Here is a 21,085-nt window from a genome sequence, read left to right on the forward strand (position 1 = left end):
GTATTCCTGCCTTATTTTCCATGAAAATGCCGACCCCTGGAATAGATACGCTCGTTAGCACGTTGCTATCGAGATTCGAGAAGGCGCGTCGATCTCGTATCGAATTCACCCGTCAGATTAACGACGAAGGTCTCCGATGTGGTTTTTAGCGGTTTCCCACATCTGACTAGATGAATACATGCCTAGTATCTGCGTCCCGACTCAATTACACGATTCGGGTATATCTAGAAAACGGTCTGACACTTTCACAACGGAAAACATTCGGCGCGAAAAGATAAGCTCTGGTGGGAGGAATGTATGGCTACAGCCACCATCCAGATTCATAAATTTATATGCGGATCCCGTCAAGATACGGGATAAAGGCCAGCAAAAACAACATTTTCCATGAAAATTCTAGCAGAAAATTATAACTGTCGCGGATGCTTGCATGTTTTACTTTATCTGTGGATCATGTTTGTATTCTTTCGGATATATTTCGTTGTGTTTACTCTGTGCCAATAGAGTCTATTAAGTTGTTGTTAGTGGAGAAAGCGACGCTATTGCATATTAATCCGCGTTACTTCCAGCATCACTTTGGAGCCGAAACCTTTGAATCCTGCCTTTTTAAGAACTTCCGGTAGGGAAAAAGTCACGTTTCTTGAGCTGAGCAGTAGTGAAGTGAAGAGCAGTAAGAGAAATACGTGTATACGGTAAGCACGCCATCTTCATGGGCTGCACCGTTGACCATTAGTAGCTCAAAATCTGCCTGTAGGGAGTAAAATATCTCTGCAACAGTCGAGTACTTCGATGTTCTGCGTCATTTATTTAACCCTCTTTGGCGACAGCAGACGAGGACACGCCGTACAGTCTTAAAGGAAAGAGAGCGCGGAAGAGAGTAATTACACACGATTTACAACTATGATTAATGAACTTGGTGATGACACGCTGCTTAGAAATGACGTTTGTGCTATTCGTGTCCTGTTGTCTCTTTGATTATTCATTTTACGACATTACTGTATGAGAACATTTGTACTGCACAAATTTAAAATGTTGAGTTTACTTTAAATAGTATGAGTAAGCAATAGATGTTATTTAAAAAATATATTGGTATGCTGATTATTACAGCAGTATGGTGACTTGGTAAGAGTATACAGGGTGGTGAGAAACAATATGAGAAGCCTGTAAGGCTACTGCAGGGTAGGTTGTACTGAGAAATAAATGTTACGAAAAAAATGGATACTTCTCGTCGTTTGCGAGTTAATTAGCATTGAAGTTAGCCAATCAGGCCGTCGCGCGCAAATTCAAGCTGCCTGCCAGAAACGGTGTCGCCAGACGTGTTCTTCGTTCGATTTCCTAAAGCCGAACAACAGAGCGAAACAAAAACTGGACTGTAGTTAAGCATCGAACCTGAGCCAAAAACTGAGCAGTCTTGTGCCCTATCATCTACTCTATGAGAACAGCTGACACTAGTTGTATCTGGCGGACCACTTGAATTTACATGCACAACGGCGTGATTGGCTAACTTCAGTCTCAATTAACTTAGACGTAGTGCAACGTATCGAATTTTTCCTTAACCATTGTTTCTCAACAGAACCTACCCTGCAACATCCTTGGAAGTTTTTCAGACTATTTCTGAACATCTTGTTCAGACAAAATAAAACTTGCTATTCAGAACGCGGCGAAACAGATTGAGAGCAATCTTTCGGTGTTCTTCCCACAGTCAGGCGTTCAGAATTCGCAATCCCTTGCGGTCCCTGGCCCCATGCACTGATTCTATTATGCTGCCAGTACTTGAACTGGAACGCTATTCAGGTGAGGTCGAAAGCCACGTTTCTGCTAGCAGCTCAAATCCTTCATCGAAGACAACCACTCCCTGTTAACAATTAACAAATATGCATTCTCAGAGGGCGTCTCGTAGGAGGAGTGGAACTACTCGTTATCGCTATCCCAACAACAGCGTCAACCTAAGAAGGCACGAAATGAAACCTCAGGTTGAGACACGGATAATCCGAGCTCGCCTTGATTATCTCAGTGAAATCAGAATCATTCGAATAGTTTCGCCAGAAGTATTGCCATCTTCGTAGACTGTCTTTACTGGCTGCATGAAAATGTTAGTGCATATGAACGTGTCCTTGCACATTCCATGACGACATATGTAAGCTCTGGGCGATTCACCAAATCAGGATCAATAATTGTCGGAAGGCAACATTTTGAAGTTAATGGAATTCCTGGACGTGGAAGTGCGTGAGGCACATACTACGTAGAATATCAAACGGGAATCTAATTCTGTGGGTTTCACTTCTTCTATAGCTGCATCTCACTGTCATTGAAAACCAGCATGTTCATAGAACCAACGAGAAAAGCAAAGGCATACTCTGAGTTCTGTGAGGAACCGGGTCACTAGGTTACAGATTCTGACAAAAACCTGTGATCGTATAAAGGTACTGAAACACAATAATTGATGTTTATTGTGCACCAGCTACGATAATAATATTAAGAACGGCACAAAGCAGGGAAATTTCTTTTGTCCGTGTAATAGAATGGGGCCATCACAAACCCAATTACACGAAAAATGACAGTTCTAGCTTTCAGATAGATCCCATAAATCTACTTCGGACAGAAAGTTGCTCCCGTCTTCCATCTTCTAAATCTACGAATCGCGCTTTCTCGCAATATAGAACTTGCAGTTGTTATTATGCTCACTCGGAGTATTTTCAATGTGGACTGTCGAGCTAGTTTTATCAGCAAATCCTTGATTGACAGTCTGAAATCAGAAACAATTCATACAATACAGCTGATATTCGACGCCTTCTTGACTTCTCATGTAGCTTGTGATTCATGCCCCAATGTTCATCAAATCACAGGCATTAAAATTAACAAATCTCTCTTACCTCACTGACAGCGCGTATTGCTTCTCGGAACATCCAGCGGTCCTCAGGATTCGAAAATCCTGACTAGAAAATCGCAGTTAACTGATTTAGATAACGATCCGAATTACTCACGCACGCAGACTAGTATTGGAAAATAGTTAAGCACGCTGCGCCATACGTATATCTGCACCACTCGTTTTAATGCTTTCGAAGATTGGTTAAATACTTAGCGGTAACAGTTAAGGAATATCTATAAGCTAATCAGTATCAGATTTCGCCACTCTGTCTGAGGATAGGTTTCGAAACATCTGTGGTTTAGTAAGTGTAGGAACAGCCACAATTTCAAGCTCTTACTATGCATTAAAGACATTCTGCACTGTTGAAAGAAGCTCGTTCATCTCATGTCATTACTGTTCGCCCACTGCGAAAGCAAGTTTTAAAAGGTATGATATCTTCAAGATTGCTTATGATATCCAGACGACAGCCTACACCAGAAAGGACAGCACCATCTCTGGCAATGAAGATACTTCTGTTTGTCACACCACTTAGTGACAAAGAACAAAGAGGTAACTTTTAAATGGGGTATAACGCTTGACGGATCTTGGCAGAAAGAGGAGCTGCCTCACTTAATAATGTACTTCAGGATTGGCCCAATCTTCTTTCTGAAATACTAGTAGTACTTAAGGGATGCTAAGTACGTCCCTACGCCGTCATTGCAGATGTAATTCAAAGTTTTCTGCAATTAATCCTTCAACCAGATAACAGAAACCTGTGATGTATTCACTTACCTTGGAACCGAAAAACCTACCACTACTAGCGAAAGTGTGGTTTATCTGTTCAAACGAATTTCTTTTGGAATCGTGTACAGTTCCTTCCTTTTATTTTTGTCACTTTGAAGTAGCTGACAAACAAATACCGCTCATTCTTCCAGATAATTGTTGTTTTCGTAATTCAAAGACGTACATTGACTACATACCTGCAGGAGGAGCAGATTAGAATTTTGTTGTAACTATTTACTATATACTCACGTCCCTCCGAAGCAGACTAGTCTGTTGACCGTGTAATGGGCCATAAATTCTTCTCAGCTCATGAGTATGTCGAAAGGAGAAGATCGAGACGAAACTCGCTTTCATCCTGAACCCTGCTGATGGACGACATGTGACCAGAACTGAGCTGGGCCATACATACAGTGCAAGCCTTCGCACTCTTTAAATCATAAATATGGGTCTGACTGAAGCTGTTCATATGCCACTACAGTAAAACAAAAATAGTGATCAGCTGAGGGAGTATGAATGAGAACAGTGGCGAATTTAAGTTTACAAAATAATGAAAAGTTTTATTAACCCCTTAGTAGATCCAACTAGCTGATAAATCTTACACAAAAATGATAAGCACAAATGAAGTAAGGAATAGTGTTAGTTAGGCAAAGCATACACTGAGGTGGAAGCGATACAAAATCCCCTGAATTAATCCCTTTTACAGCGCAATCTGACTTTGTTAGCACGAATCCACAGCGAGGCCCAACTCTGTTCGAATGGAATCAACTACGATCAACTACACCACAAACTATGTTTCACCTGAGAACAGGGAGTTGTGATTATTATTTAACAATCCTAAGGCAGTGCGGCAGTACTTATCCTTTCATCTTGGTTCAAGCGACAGCAGAAAACGGCGCACTGTGGGCGAGGAACGGTCGCTGCATCGGCTTAAATATTCTGACGCGCCCACAAAAATATGGAAACTTCGCGGTCTGGCGTTCTGATTATCAGAACGAGGGGAACTTCCCTATCAGAGCCCTGAATCCCGGTAGATTTCAGTGTGAGGTGGACCTGTTTGGTAGTATGGCCAAACCAATTTGACTCACAGGCCCGACGGTGAGTACTGGAATCGTCAAACGTCAAACGGCAGAGTCAGGACGGATAAGTTCACGCTTATGACACATTATACGTCCAAGGTGACAAGCAGTTCCACTGCTGATACAGTTGTTAACTGCCACAGGTTCTTAGTCCACCAGAAGATATAGACCACAAGTCTCACCCACTAGTTAAAGACCTGAAGTTCTTAACCAGGGGAGGACCAGAAGACGAAGACCTCAAAGAATCACCACCCCTTTCCACCAAGCCTCTCTCCTCTAGTCACTGAATCTCCCCTCTTGACTGTTCTGTTGGCCTGGTTGCTAATCCAGACACGGTACTGGTGTTCCCACGATGTGGAAGCAAGGCTCTACTTTGAATATCCTGAAGGAACCATTCAGCGAGTCCAGGTCTCTCTTGCCTCAAAAAAGAAAACTTTAGGCTAGAGAGACGTTCTTCTCATGGTAAGCATGGCCATATTTTTTGGCAAAAAGCATCTACCTAGATGGGACCATAGTCCCTCATTTACAGATTGACTAATCTTTCTGGGCCGACCATTTCCAGGCTGTTAACTTCCCAGATAATGGTACCTGTGAAATATACGTTTCTGCCGCTCACTAAAAAAGAACCTGGCGACTTCTTGGCGTCAGGGGGGGCGGGGTTACAGACATACCTCCAGTAGGCACATACGCCAGACACACTGTCCGTATCGTCCACTCTTTTAACATGAGAATGTGTGGACTTTTATGACCTTCCCACCGTTTGCACAAAAGCTCGATTTACAGCAGTCTCTCTTAAATGACTTCCTCCTCCTACTTTCTGCCATCCGGCCGTCTTCCACGATGGAGTGCCGCCTGACCCAGGTAAAACGTTTTGCGAACTGGCTCTCTTCTGTCAGACCTAAGCGGAAGAAAGAGAGTGATTCGCTCAGAAGTCCCTCTGCAGGTAAGAACCACAGAACACTGTTTCCCAGAATCACTCGCACGTCCAGGTTACAGCGCTCAACATTTATGGCCCCCAATTAATCTCATTTCCTATTCTTGGTCGCCTCCGTTACGCCCCTCCCCCCCGATTACAATCTCTCTTACAGGTTACACATGCAGTCACATGAGCATTCTGGCCACAATTTCCTAATGTACAAAAATTATTAACCACACATAGACCACGCACAGCAAATATAGTACTGAGGAACACTGAGATAATGTCCTAAAATATGACTGTTAGTCTGACTGACAATGTTGTTAAAGTGAGAGAGTGGCGTGCCACCTGTCAATGGATGATCACAATGCAGGTGATACCGAGGACTGCTATTTGTTTACCGACAACGTTATATGTAATTCATGTTTGTATTGAATTAAAATTCGTTATTTTTTCTCATTCTCATTAAAATGTTCGTTATTGGACAAAGCGGTTGTTGCTTATTGATCTGTGGTGTTTACGACATTAACTTTACAAAAGTACTGTTGTATCCTGTACAGATTTGTAGAGTTATCTATAAGTCTCATTCTTGTCTTCATAAACAACCCTTCCACAACCCTTCAAAGCTTGTAAGAAGTCAGAAGCAGATTAGGAACGAGGGAGAACGACTGGATGGTTGTGATTTTCTAGAGGTTAAGTTGAGTAATGCTACAAAACAAGCGCTCAGCGTAGTACTGTGTCTAATATTTTGCCGTTTAGTGTTGCCCGATTTAAACATTCCAACAAAATGTGGCACGCTGTAATTCTTGAAAACGAGCCACACACTCGGATAAAGACTGCGGTCGACGGATTTCCAGGGTCTCCCCCAAACTCATAAGCAATTCTATGTTCAGCGCCGAAGAGAGGTAAGTAAACCATATTTAAGTGAATCTGTTTGAGTGTTGCAGCAAGGGCTGTTGGCCTCGAAGATTATTCTGTAGACTGGTGCTATTGCAATGCTAGTAACGGCTTTTTGTTAACGTTTATATGGCAACGCTTTCGTGTTGCCGCAGTCCAAGGCGACTATGGCGCTCAGGCAGTACTGACAGCCAGCCGTCTTCTGCGCTCTGTGTTTGATAGCTTGCAGAGCGCGGCCAGCTGTCGGAGATCTTCTACCGTCGTGTGGCGAGAACACTTGGTTCATCTTAAGAACACTGCTAACGTAAACAAACGTAAGCTCACTGAACTCAGCGGTTGGACCTGGAGTGCACTAAATCTACAAGAAATGTAATGACGCCATTGGAAAGAGATCGTACTTACATTTATTTCACGAATGACACGATAAGACACCTTAAAATATCGGAAGTCTTTAGTTTCTTGCAACCATTTTGTTAAATGTTTAAGCCATATTATGCTTATTTCAACGGACAGTCGCTTTCACTGTGTAGCCAATAGTACTTACGAGATGTTGTCGTTCGTATGCGCTGTGAAAAGTATAGAGCTGCTTCGTGTTCTGTAGTGAAACATAGGCGCAGAAAATCGTTGAAAAGCAGCGAGAAACAGATTTTTGTTAATGCCTTCGAGAAAGTTTTAGCTACAGTCCGTTGCTACCGACAAGGCGGATTGCACAAATTATGCCTGAATTTATCGGAATTACTTTCTCGAGTGTATAGATACACGGAAAGAAAAACAGGGCACAGGTAAATTGTCTACTCTTAACAAGACGAGAAGGCGACAGTGGTGTATGTTTGTGAAATGTGACGATTTTATAAAAAGTGATGATCGGCCGATGGTAAATGTGTTTTTATTGAGGAATGAAGTACCTAAAATAAGTAAGGTAGTTCAAGTTGTAAACTTCCCTACTTTAAAAAAAAAAAGTAGTTTGTACAAATTAATGACGACTTCAGTAAGAAAATAGGAAACAAAATAGCGCTATATTAGGTAGAGACGATACTCATTCTTGAAGGAGCCGTTATCTTCGCTATATTCAGTGCAAGACACGTCACGCAAAAAGTAATATCATGTTAGAGCTACGGGGTTGCAACATGAGTGTACCGTAAACTGCTTAATTAACGCTCAGCGGGAAGGAGGCTCCAATAAGGTAACAACAAACGCGGAAGAATACGTGGCACGATTTTAACTTCCACCTTCTACTTACGATGAAAATGGTATAGTTTGGTCTTTTAATGGAAATAACTCTAAATAACTCTCTTCACCTTCGCCAAACAGTGTCATTCATTGTCCTTTGCTATGGGAAAATTATACAATCTTGCTAAGTAAAAAAAATTGTTCATATCGTCTATAACTAACTGTTCCTCATGTTGCTGTTCAACAAGCTGATGCTCTCCTTTCCTCCTACTCTTCATCGGTCTGCTCTTACCTGTGGTTGTCGTCAACTCATATTCCTATTTGTCCGGATGGTAATCGAATGTATGTCTGAGTTTTCTGTACAAGTCTGTTTTAACTGTACTGTTATTCCCCCTCTAATAATTTCGTTATCTACTCTATCGGTCAAAAATCACTGACTATAACCTTCAATCATAACATCAAACTATCTTGGCACGAGCCGATCTGTTTGATTTTCCACTTCTGCTACTCCCACTTCATTTCTATAAATGCACAACATTACACGTTTATATCTGTTATATCTGTACTTTTATTCCTACCTCCTCCATATTTCGAGCTGGTTGTTAGAACTTTTATCGACACCTAACACCGTGGAGTGCTCGTCTGCTTGATGTACAGTAAAGAAAATGACGCCCTTCTGGAGAAATCCTTGGGCATGCCGCTGCAGTAGCTGCTCCTCAGTATTTGTGGATAGATACAAGAAACTGAAAGTCGTATAGACGATGGAGTGGCTCGACGTGGGATAAATTTAAATGACAGACAATTGTCCCAAATTGCTCATAATGTTTATCAAAGTTATGGAATTTCTAGCCGCATGACTGGGAGATATTATTGTAGGAATAACCCATAATTCCAAGGAATCTGAGCTGGATACATGAGTGGACGTGATCTCCAACAGACTGACAATAGTGTCACAAGTACTGTACCTAGGCGGGGGCGGCGGCGGTGGGGGCAGCGGGGGTCGCGGGGGCGGTGGGGGCAGCGGGGGCGGCGGGGACGGCTGGGAATAGAGAACGAAGTGACAAACCACTTACTTTGAACAGCAAATGTTTTAAATGTGATGAATCGGGTTTGCCTAAAACGCATTTGTGAGAAACTAAAATATGTGTAGCGCTATGCAGTGTACCATAATACTGATTTTGGGCACGGTGTGGAACAATTTGGCTTTTGACAGTCCATAATAAGATTGTAATGTTACCGTAAGTTACCGTGTCAGCCACTGTCCTCTTTTAGTTTTGTCTGTCAGTGCCCCGTTGATTTTCGTTGTTACCGTACGATTCTAAGCCCTACTTACAGAGGGACACTACATCATCTCTTCTACAATGATGATGGTACCATTACTCTTTTTGCGTTTAGTTGGTACTCTAAAACAATGAAGAACCTGTCCTTTCTCCAGACGATACAAGCAGTACAGGAAGTTCTCAGCTTTATGTAGAAATCGACTGTCTTCACATCTACACCTACTTGATTACTCTGCTGTTCACAATAAAGTGCCTGACAGAGGGTTCAATGAAGTGCCTGACAGAGGGTTCAATGAAACACCTTCAACCTATCTCTCTACCGTTTCACTCTCGAACGGCACGCGGGAAAAATGAGCACTTAAATTTTTCAGTGCGAGCCCTGATTTCTCTCATTTTATCGTGATGATCATTTCTCCCTATGTAGGTGGGTGCCAAAAGAATGTTTTCGCAGTCGAAGGAGAAAACTGATAATTGAAATTTCGTGAGAAGGTCCCGTCGCAACGAAAAACGTCTTTGTTTAAATGATTGCCACTCCAATTCACGTATCATGTCTCTGACACTATCTCCCCTATTTCGTGATAATACAAAACGAGTTGCCCTTCTTTATACTTTTTCGATGTCATCTTTCAGTCCCACCTGATTCGGATCCCACACCGCACAACAATACTCCAGAATAGGGCGGGCAAGCGTGGTGTAAGCAGTCTTTTTAGTAGACCTGTTGCACCTTCTAAGTGTTCTGCCAATGAATCGCAGTCTTTGGTTTGCTCTACCCACAATATTATCAATGGAATCGTTCCAGTTTAGGTTATTTGCAGTTGTAATCCATAAGTATTTAGCTGACTTTATAGCCTTCAGATTTGTGTGACTTATCGCGTAATCAAAATTTAGCTGATTTCTTTTAGTACTCATGTGAATAACTTAACACTTTTCTAAATTCAGGGTCAATTGCCACTTTTCGCACCGTACAGATATCTTATCTAAATCATTTTTCAAGTCGTTTTGATCATCTGATGACTTTACAAGACGTAAATGACAGCATCATCTGCAAACAATCTAAGACGGCTACTCAGATTGTCTCCTATGTCGTTAACATAGATCAGGAACAAAAGAGGGCTAATAACACTTCCTTGGGGAACGCCGGATATTACTTCTATTTATTCGATGACTTTCCTCTATTACTACGAACTGTGACCTTTCTGACAGGAAATCACGAATCCAGTCGCACAACTGTGGCGATAGTCTGTAGATAAGCAATTTGGTTAGAAGACGCTTGTGAGGAACGGTGTCGAAAGCCTTCTGGAAATCTAAAAATATGAAATCAATTTCACATCCCCTGTCGATAGCACTTATTACTTCCTGAGTATAAAGAGCTAGTTGTGTTTCACAAGAACGATATTTTCTGAATCCGTGCTGACTGCATATCAATAAATCGTTTTCTCCGAGGTACCGGTACTTCAGAATGTTCGAATACAATATATGCTCAAAAGCCCTACTGCAAATCGACGTTAGTGATATAGACCTGTAATTAATCGGATTACTCCTACTTCCCTTTTTGGGTATTGGTGTGAGTTGAGCAATTTTCCAGTCTTTAGGTACGGATATTTCTGTGAGCGAGTGGTTTTATATAATTGCTAAATATGGGGCTATATTATCGGCATACTCTGAGAGGAACCTGACTGGTATACAATCCGGACCGGAGGCCTTGCCTTTATTAAGTGATTTAAGCTGCTTCGTTATTCCGAGGATATCTACTTCTATGTTTCTCATCTTGGCAGTTGTTCTTGATTGGAATTCAGGAATATTTACTTCGTTTTCTTTGGTGAAGGAGTTTCGGAAAACAGTGTTTCATAACTCTGCTTTAGTGGCACTGTCATCAATGACTTCACCGTTGTTATTTATTGCGTCTTGCCACTGGTGTGCTTTATGTATGACCATAATCCCTTTGGGTTTTCTGCCAGATTTCGAGACACAATATCGTTGTGGAAATTATTAAAAGCATCTCGCATTGAAGTTCACGCTATATTTCGAATTTCAGCAAAACTTTGCCAATCTTGGGGATTTTGCGTTTTTTTAAATTTGGCATGCTTTTTTCGTTGCTTCTGCAACAACGATCTGACGCCTTTTTTGTACCATGGCTCATCAGTACCATCACTTCTTAATTTATGTGGTATATATCTCTCAATTGCCGTCGATACTATCTCTCTGAAAACATTCCACAACTTTTCTACACTTACATGATCAGACCGGAAGGAGTGAAGATTGTCTCTTAAAAAGGCATTAAGAGCATTTGTATTAGCTTTTTTTAAATAGTTATATTTTGCGTTTCTTTTTGATGGTTGTAGGTGTTACGGTATTCAACCTAGCAGCAACTGCCTTGTGGTCACTAATCCCTGTATTTGTCACAATACTCACTATTTGTGCCGGATTATTTGTTGCTAAAAGGTCAAGTATGCTTTCGCAACCATTTATTCTTCGAGTGGGCTCATGAGCTAATTGTTCAAAGTAATTTTCTGAGAAAGCATTCAGTACAATTTCGGATGACGTTTTATGCCTGCCGCCGGCTTTAAACGTATAATTTTTCCAGCATATCGAAGGTAGATTGAAGTCACCACCGACTATAATCGTATGAGCGGGGTACTTATTTGAAATGGTACTCAGGTTTTCCTTGAACTGTTCAGCAACTATATCTTCTGAATCGGGGGGTCGGTAATACGATCCAATTAATAGTTTAATCCGATTGTCAGGTATAACCTCTACCCACACTATTTCACACGAACTATCTACCTCAATTTCGCTACAAGGCAAACTACCTCTGACAGCCATAAATACTCCACCACCAACTGCATTTAATCTATCCTTTCTGAACACTTCAGATAGTTTGAAAAAATTTCGGCTGAACTTATTTCCGGCTTTAGCCAGCTCTCTGTACCTATAACTATTTGAACTTCAGTGCTTTCTATGAGGGCTTGGGGCTCTGGTTCTTTCCCAACACAGCTACGACAATTTACAACTACAATACCAATCATTTCTACAACTACCTTACTGTGTTTCACCTGCCCACTTTTAGACTGACGCCCCTTCTGTGGCTCCCTGAGACCCTCTAACCTAAAAAACCACCCAGTCCCTCCCACACAGCCCCCGCTACCAAATTTTGAAGAAAGAAGAAAAGAGGGAAATAGCTCACTAGTTCTGCTAAAAATGCACCTGCGTCTCTCCTTCGGGTAATGTAGTACACTGACAACAAAAATTAAACTGGGTAGAAAAATTCAAAGTGAGATTCCAGTAGACAGAACGTGGACACGTCTGGTGCTGAGCGCCTGGGTATCAGGGACACTTGGTAGCCTAGGATTAGGCTCAGGCACCCAAGACTGTGACAAGGTGGTGCTACGGAAGCCTTTCTGAAATGAAAATCGCAGACATAAAGCTAAATGAGGATAGAATAGTTGAGACAGATGTTAAAAGCAAAAAAGAATCACCTTTCATAATCAATGAGAGTCAGTAGGAAAGATGGACAGAAAACCAGGAACAGTAAAGAGCAGCCGAGGGGGTAACTGTAGCGGTATATACACTATGTGATCAAAAGTATCCGGACACCTGGCTGAAAATGACTTACAAGGCCGTGGCACCCCCCATCAGTAATGCTGGAATTCAGTATGGTGTTGGCCCACCCTAAGCCTTGATGACAACTTCCACACTCACAAACATACGTTCAATCAGGTGCTGGAAGGTTTCTTGAGGAATGGTAGCCCATTCTGCACTGAGTGCTGCACTGAGGAGAGGTATCGATTTCGATCGGTGAGGCCTGGCACGAAGTCGGTGTTCCAAAACATCCCAAAGGTGTTCTTTAGGATTCAGGTCAGGACTCTGTGCAGGCCAGTTTATTTCAGGGTTGTTATTGTCGTGTAACCACTCAGCTACAGGCCGTTCATTATGAACAGGTGCCCGATCGTGTTGAAAGATGCAATCGCCATCGCCGAAATGCTCTTCAACAGAGGGAAGCAAGAAGATGCTTAAAACATCAATGTGGGCCTGTGCTGTGATAGTGACACGCAAAACAACAAGGAGTGCAAGCCCCCTCCATGCAAAACTCGACCGCGCCATAACACCATCGCCTCCGAACTTCACTGTTGGCGCTACACATGCTGGCAGATGACGTTCACCGGGCATTCGCTATACCCACATCCTGCCATCGGATTGCCACATTGTGTGTACTGTGATTCGTCACTCGACACAACGTTTTTCCATTGTTCAATTGTCTAATGTCTACGTTCCTCCCACCAAGCGGGGCGTCGTTTGGCATTTACCGGCGTGATGTGTGGCTTATGAGCAGCCGCTCGACCACGAAATCCAAGTTTTCCCACCTCCGCCTAACTGTCATAGTACTTGCAGGGGATCCTGATACAGATTGGAATTCCTGTGTGATGTCAGCCTATTACACATTACGACGTTCTTTAACTGTCGGCGGTCTCTGTCAGTGAACAGATGAGGCCTACCTGTACGCTTTTGTGTGTACGTGACCCTCGCGTTTACACTTCACTACAACATCGGAAACAGTGGACCTGGGGATGTTTAGGAGTGTGGAAATATCGCGTACAGACGTGTGAACAAGTGACTCTCAATCACCTGACCATGTTCGAAGTCCGTGAGAGAGCAGAATCGGGCGCTCCGCGGAACTCACGATGTCTAACGACGACTGTAGTCGCTGATATGGAGCACCTGGAAGATGGCGGCAGCGCAATACATCTAATATGAAAAACGTATGTTTCTGGGGGGTGCCCTGATACTTTTCATCACATAGTGTAACTCAAAATAAATAGGGATAAATAGCGATGAAATGATGCCATATAGAAAGGTGATGGAGAGCTTCATCAAACGAAGTTATGAGAGAAAAAAGAGTTAATACTTTTTTTCTAGCAGATGATGTTACGTAAAAGGATTGGTACGTAAGTTCTTAGCGTTTTATCACAAGTTTAATAAACACACCAGAGACACATAACAGAGGCTTTAATTAAACTAAACTCGGTCCGAACAGGTCTCGGAAGACCCTAACGGTACCGACCGACCGCCGTGTCATCCTCGGCCTAAAGGCGTCACTGGATGCGGATACGGAGCGGCGTGAGGTCAGCACACCGCTCTCCCGGCCGCTCTGTTTTCGTGGCTGGAGCCGCAACATCTCAGTCAAGTAGCCCCTCAGTTTCCCTCACAAAGGATGACTGCATCCAGCTTGCCAACAGAGCTCAGCAGACCGGATGGTCACCCATCCAAGTGATAGCCAGAGTTTAACTTCGGTTATCTGACGGGAACCGGTGTTACGAGTGCGGCAAGGCTCTTGGCTTAAAAGAGACTTTAGTCATCAATAATATGTTCTCCTTTACAACAGACTACCGACGATGGGGTAGCTTTTCGACTCCGTGACTGTAGAAATCAAGTGGTTTTAAGACGAGGAACTAGTCGAGCCACGTTCGGAGCGAATTGACATCTGGAAAGGAAGTTCCTTGAACGTTGTTCGATGGAGAGCGGCAAAGGTGAAAATCTGAAGGCGCGAGACGAGGTGAATAAGATGGGCGGGGAATGACTTCCCGACCCAACTCTTGCATTGTGTTATTTGCCAGTCTAGCAGACTGCGGGACGGCGTTATCGTGGAGTAGCATCACTTCATGCAGTCTTCCTGGCAGCTGTTTTCCGGATTGCGTCTGGAAGACGTCGCAGTTGTTGACAATAAATGTCAGCAGTGATGGTTTCACCTCAAGGAAGCAATTCGTAACACACGGCACAGTCGCTGTTCCAGCAGATGGATACATTGACTTTCGTGAATGCACGAAGGTCTTTGTACGGGAAGTTATGTTTTGTCTGGGCTCTGCCCTTCTTTTCTTTTCCTTACGTTAGTATAAAGACATCCTTTATCATCACCAATAACGATACAGTATGGGAATAGTCGGCGTTGTTCAGGAGCAATTGATGACTAGCAAGCAGAGAGGCACATTCGGCCATCCGCTGATTTTTGTGACCTTGGCTTAGAGCATACGGTACGCATACAACCGATTTTTAAATCTTCCCCAACGCATGCAAGTGTCGCACGATGGTGGAATGATCACAGTTCATCACATCTGCCAGTTCTCGAGTACCCTGATGTGGATCATCGTGGTTTAATGCGATTAAACTATCTTCATCAACCTCGTAGATCTTCCTGAATGTGAACAGCCACTAAAGTCAAAGCGATCCTCCAATGGCATTATTTCCATACACGTCGCAAACGTTTGTGAATGCCCCTCTACTGTCATCCCTCCCCTGACTCAAACGGAAGATGTCGGCACTACATTTTCTAGCGTCCACAGTTCCACCCACTATCTCCAAATGACAGATTTAAACTCAGATACCAACGGTGAAATACAAATAAAATATGTCAATAAATAAATAAGGCCATAATGATCGGAATACCAACATGTAAAACGAAAGCGCTACGAACTTGTGGACCAACCTCAACAGATGTTCTGAATGATAATGCTTTTGCCATTTGACAGTATTTTTTTTGTTTCATCTGGAGACACTACTTAATTTCAGCTTCGCAACCATTGTCAAGTGATCCTGCCACTAATACACACATTTCTGCACTATTAGGCCTACATTATTACAACATAGCAACGTATACTATGAAAATTCGTACCGAGGATATAGTTATTATGTAATATGCCATTATTATTCTTTTGGAATTAGTTATATTGCATGTCGTCAAAGACGTCAAGAACATCATATTCATTACTTGAAGACATAGGGATCGCCATGTTAATGTCACTAATATGCCCTGTTAGAGTGCGAACTGAAAGTACCATTTAAGTTGTCAACAGTTTTACACATGGGCCAAGGATAATTCTAAGATGACATAAATAAAGCACATCTGTGACACTCAGGCTTTTACTAACGTACTGTAATTGGTAACAAGATCGTCTTTAGGCCACGAGTGGCCTACCGGGACCATCCGACCGCCGTGTCATCCTCAGCTGAGGATGCAGATAGGAGGGGCGTGGGGTCAGCACACCGCTCTCCCGGTCGTTATGATGGTATTATGGACCGAAGCCGCTACTATTCGGTCGAGTAGCTCCTCAGTTGGCATCAGGAGGCTGAGAGCACCCCGAAAAATGGCAACAGCGCGTGGCGGCCTGGATGGTCACCCAGCCAAGTGCCGACCACGCCCGACAGCGCTTAACTTCGGTAATCTCACGGGAACCGGTGTATCCACTGCGGCGAGGCCGTTGCCTAACAAGATATGCGGTGCATGTATTTTACTAATCGATGTAGGTTTACTGACAGAAATCAGGACCTTCATTCTTTTATTAAATATTGGTAATCGCAAACTTAATGGATATAAATGAGGTAAACATGCAATATAACTAATTTCCAAAGGACAGAGAAAGAGTATACTCGGTGTGATTTTTTATGGTATAAATTGCAATAGTGTAATAATGTACTAAGCTTTGTGCATATGTTGACTATAGAATCACTTGACAATGGCTACAAAGTCTGAATTGCAGTAGTGTATCCAGAAAGGAAAAACAAAGTCACTTGAATAACGAAAAACATCAATATTTAACAACCGTACCTGATAATAACTCCTGGTAGTAAGAACATAACAAAAAATGGGGTGGCTATCGACAGTGACTGCACTGTAGAGGAGAACGAAAAAAGTTTTTGATTAATATCGTCAGTGTAGAACAGTGAACAAGAAACTGTGAGGGCAATTAGGCTGTGCGTACACAAGATGAGGGAGGTAGACGCCTAGCGAGCGCAGGCAGTGCTGTGTCAGGTAGTGTTTGCCGTTTCGTCTCTCTGTACAAGCACTGCTGTTAGTAGCCTCTAGAGAGGCTTCATTATCCACTCTGAAAGGCCATTACGCGCCGCGAGTCGATTCGTCTCAGTCCTTGCTTCGCACCTGTGCACGCCGCGGCGCCGCAGGTAGCATAAACACAGCGCCGGTAATTACAAGTTACCGCCAGCTGTGTCAATCGGCGGAACGGCCGGCGTCGTTCGATCATCCGCCACAGAGGACGACAGTCACCCAGCCGTCGTTCATCGGCGCGCGAGGAGAGGGCCTCTTTGCGTAAGCTAAGCTGTCCGATCCTCCACGGCGACGCGCCGAGTAATTATGCGACAGAAGGCGGAATTGGCGTCGTTATTGACTCTCGAGGCCTGTGTCGCGGGACAATGGGCGGCGGACCGCGGCCGGGTCGTTCTTGCGGCCTCCACGCCCTCTCCCTCCCCCCTCCACCCACCATTTAAATTACCGCAAAAGCGGCGCGCGCCATTATTAATTATCGCTGTAACAAAACAGCGCACTTTGTGTACTGACATGCCCGCCCGCAAACAAAACAGCTCTCTTCGCCGGCCGCGCTGCCGGAGCGATCTTTTTTCCCTTCTGTTTTATCTTTTTATTTATTCTTTTTTTTCTATTTTTAGGCAGAACCGTGCGAGCCTTCGTGTGTGTGTGTGCGTGTGTGTCTGTGTGTGAGTGCGCGGGTCTCGGTTCGGTAAAGAGTAAACTAATTAAAATACGAAGCTGTGCATAATTAAAAGCGCGCTGTGATCGAAAAGGGCGCAAATGTGGCGGGCACACATAATTAGGGGACAAACGGACGGCTGAGGGCGCGTATCACACGACGAGTGACAGCCTGCCGCGGCCAGTGACGCGTAAACACCACCCGCCCTCCGCTTGGTACACGCCGCCAGCGACAAAAACGGCCGCGCCGAGCTGTGTGCCGGCGCTAAACCCGCCCCTGTGCGCTGCCCCCCCTTCCCTTCCGTAATAGCGGGCGGGGATTTTTCTTTCTGTAACACTGGGCAGCTGGCAAGGCCTTGTGTTCGCTCTTCTGCCGAACTGCACACTCAGAAACACCTCAAAACAAAATGAAGAAGACATCACCCGTAATTAATGCGAATCAGAACTTACAAGGGAACCTCCCCATAACACACCCCCCTCAGATTTAGTTATAAGTTGGCACAGTGGATAGGCCTTGTAAAACTGAACACAGATCAATCGAGAAAACAGGAAGAAATTGTGTGGAACTATGAAAAAAATAATCAAAATATACAAACTGAGTGGTCCATGCGCAAGATAAGGAACATCAAGGATAGCGTGAGCTCAGGAGCTCCGTGGTCCCGTGGTTAGCGTGAGCAGCTGCGGAACGAGGGGTCCGTGGTTCAAGTCTTACCTCGAGTGAAAAGTTTAATTTCTTATTTTCAGACAATTATTATCTCTCCATCCGACCGTCCGTCTGATGCGAGGTAACTGCGTCGTAATATGGGGACGCTACACCTAAACACACATCGATTTTTACCCTCCACGCACCCTCCATGAACCATGGACCTTGCCGTTGGTGGGGAGGCTTGCGTGCCTCAGCGATACAGATAGCCGTACCGTAGGTGCAACCACAACGGAGGGGTATCTATTGAGAGGTCAGACAAACGTGTGGTTCCTGAAGAGGGGCAGCAGCTTTTTCAGTAGTTGCAGGGGCAACAGTCTGGATGATTGACTGATCTAGCCTTGTAACACTAGCCACAACGGCCTTGCTGTGCCGGTACTGCGAACGGCTGAAAGCAAGGGGATACTACAGCCGTAATTTTTCCCGAGGGCATGCAGCTTTACTGGCTTCGATTAACGGTGTTAAATTAGTGACTGCATGGAGAGCAATCATTGATCATTCTTGCGCAAACACCAACCACACTCTTAACTAAATTGCAGTGTCGGCTAAAACAAACTTCAAATTGAATAACAACTGTTAGTCCAAGTGACACAATTAACTACAGGGTAAAAGCTGCAAATTAATGACTCTCCTGACAGTAAAATGTTACTTATTATTTCAGACGAAATATGAGAACTTCCTTACTGTGTCCAAATAGTACAACAAAATATTAAGAATAAATCATACTTTTTTAGAACAAATGTGAGGCTCCTAAGCCACCTCAGAGACGATAATGAATGTGCAGTCTACGCACTCCTTATGAATCTGATATACGAGTAGTTCTAGTAGCACTCCACTTTGAAAAGTTCTCGGAAGAAAGAAAAACTGTTCTGTGAAACATTACTACGTATTCCGTCGGGAACGACACTGCGCAGCAGGAGAAGTGCAGTCTACATTGCTTGGCTTTTAAACTATACCTAGAGAGTCTGCAAACGATCGTACTAACGGGTTAGGTTCGACAAATATAGCTGTTTGAAGTAAACTGTTTTGTCGCTATACTACAAATGGCTGTGAGCACTATGGGACTTAACTGCTGAGGTCATCAGTCTCCTCCAACTTAGAACTACTTAAACCTAACTAACCTAAGGACATCACACACATCCATGCCCGAGGCAGGATTCGAACCTGCGCCCGTAGCGGTTGCACGGTTCCAGACTGTAGCGCCTAGAACCGCTCGGCCACCCCGGCCGGCGTTCTAGAATACAGAATAGGGTAAAGTATGTAGCAAATAAGACAGTGTCTCGTACGAAGATATTGGCAATCCATACGTATTATAAAAATGAATATACATATACAAGTGTGTATGCGGGTATGTATGTGTGTAGGTATGTACCACATCTCCTACTGAACCAGTGGACCAATTTCAGTAAACAGTGATACACTTACCACTCACTGTCTGCAGATAATCGCTACACGGGTAAGAACTTTCCATCTGTGAAAGGGACGGGGGCGAAAAAGTGTACCCCACGACGCGCGGATACCCTTACTTTATTCATCCAGTATTTGAGAATGAGACCACTTGCAACTAGCTTCACACATAATTTGAAACCTTTACGAAACTTTTTCTCTCCGACACCCCTCACGAAATGGTGAAAGGAAAATAGTTTATCAGTTACTACATTGTCGTTGTTCGCGCTGTAAAATTACTTCAAGAAGCATAACGTTTTAATTCATTTCTTCGTTACTGCTAACTGTATTCGTGACACATTCAGCACACAGTATTCAAGGACGCAGATGAATGTACGTAGAAAACTGTATCATTCTGCGATACACAGTTCAGGAGACATGACTCCACATACTTAGATGCGTGAATAACAGCTGCATTATGCACGGTGTTTTAATTTACACTATGTGATCAAAAGTATCCGGACACCCCCAAAAACTAACGTTTTTCATATTAGGTGCATTATGCTGTCACCTACTGCCAGGTACTCCGTATCAGCGACTTCAGTAGTCATTATACATCGTGAGAGAGCAGAATGGGCCGCTCCGCGGAACTCACGGGCTTCGAATATCGTCAGGTGTTGGGTATCACTTGCGTCATACGTCTGTACGCGATATTTCACACTCCTAAACATCCTTAGGTCCACTGTTTCCGATGTGATAGTGAAATGGAAACCTGAAGGGACGCGTGCAGCACAAAATCGTACAGGCTGACCTCGTCTGTTGACTGTCAGAGACCGCCGACAGTTGAAGAGGGTCGTAATGCATGATGGGCAGACAACTAGCCAGACCATCAAACAGGAATTCCAAAATGCTTCAGGATTCACTGCAAGTACCATGATAGGCAGGAGGTGAGAAAACTTGGATTTCGTCTTTTGGGAGTGTTGAGAAGCATTGGGGAGCACTTATAGCCATGCTTTAGTCTCGTTATTGAGCAGTCTTCTCAAGGACAGTTATTAATGAGATATTTGCTTCTTCACTTGTCTTTTCAAACGAAAATTTAACGGTATTGCATATAATCACTCGAACCTGATTATGAAGGATTATGAAGAACTCCCCCTGCACCTATGGTGTGCGAAGAATGCGGTGCCATGCTTCATAGTTTGATGGAAACAAGCACTGCACATCCAGTGTGATTTCAGTAAATCAGTCTGTGATGTGTGCTTACTCGGGTGTGGAAACAGGGGTTAAACTTGTGATTTTTGTGTACGTATTTTGCATGCGGCTCTCTCCAGGCTCGGGTGCATGTTGTAAGCCCGCCTGCAATATACGCGGTATCATATTTACGGGAATTATATGGTGGGTATATGCAATTGCTCTGTGCGAGTTTGACTGTTAATTTACACTGCTATCAAATGTCTGTGGGGCTGATTTTGAGCAGAAGCTTTAAGTTGGGCTGTAGATTTAACTGAGGGTGACCGGTGAATTAAACTGGCTTTGTC

General features: G+C 43.7%; 1 protein-coding gene and 1 pseudogene across 1 annotated transcript in view; one reads left to right on the forward strand and one right to left on the reverse strand.

Moving 5' to 3' along the window:
- Positions 1-8,736, forward strand: part of LOC124594141 (homeobox protein Hox-B3-like) — a 70,195-nt gene extending 61,459 nt beyond the window's left edge. Inside the window, exon 2 of the mRNA XM_047132497.1 lies at positions 8,625-8,736. Within this exon, the coding sequence (XP_046988453.1) occupies positions 8,625-8,736 (112 nt within the window). The remainder of the gene's footprint in view (positions 1-8,624) is intronic.
- Positions 8,737-16,104: 7,368 nt separating this feature from the next.
- On the reverse strand, positions 16,105-16,222 carry LOC124597088 (annotated as a pseudogene).
- Positions 16,223-21,085: the final 4,863 nt, after the last annotated feature.

The sequence above is a fragment of the Schistocerca americana genome, chromosome 2, assembly GCF_021461395.2.
Source record: "Schistocerca americana isolate TAMUIC-IGC-003095 chromosome 2, iqSchAmer2.1, whole genome shotgun sequence".
NCBI classification, from domain to species: domain Eukaryota; kingdom Metazoa; phylum Arthropoda; class Insecta; order Orthoptera; family Acrididae; genus Schistocerca; species Schistocerca americana.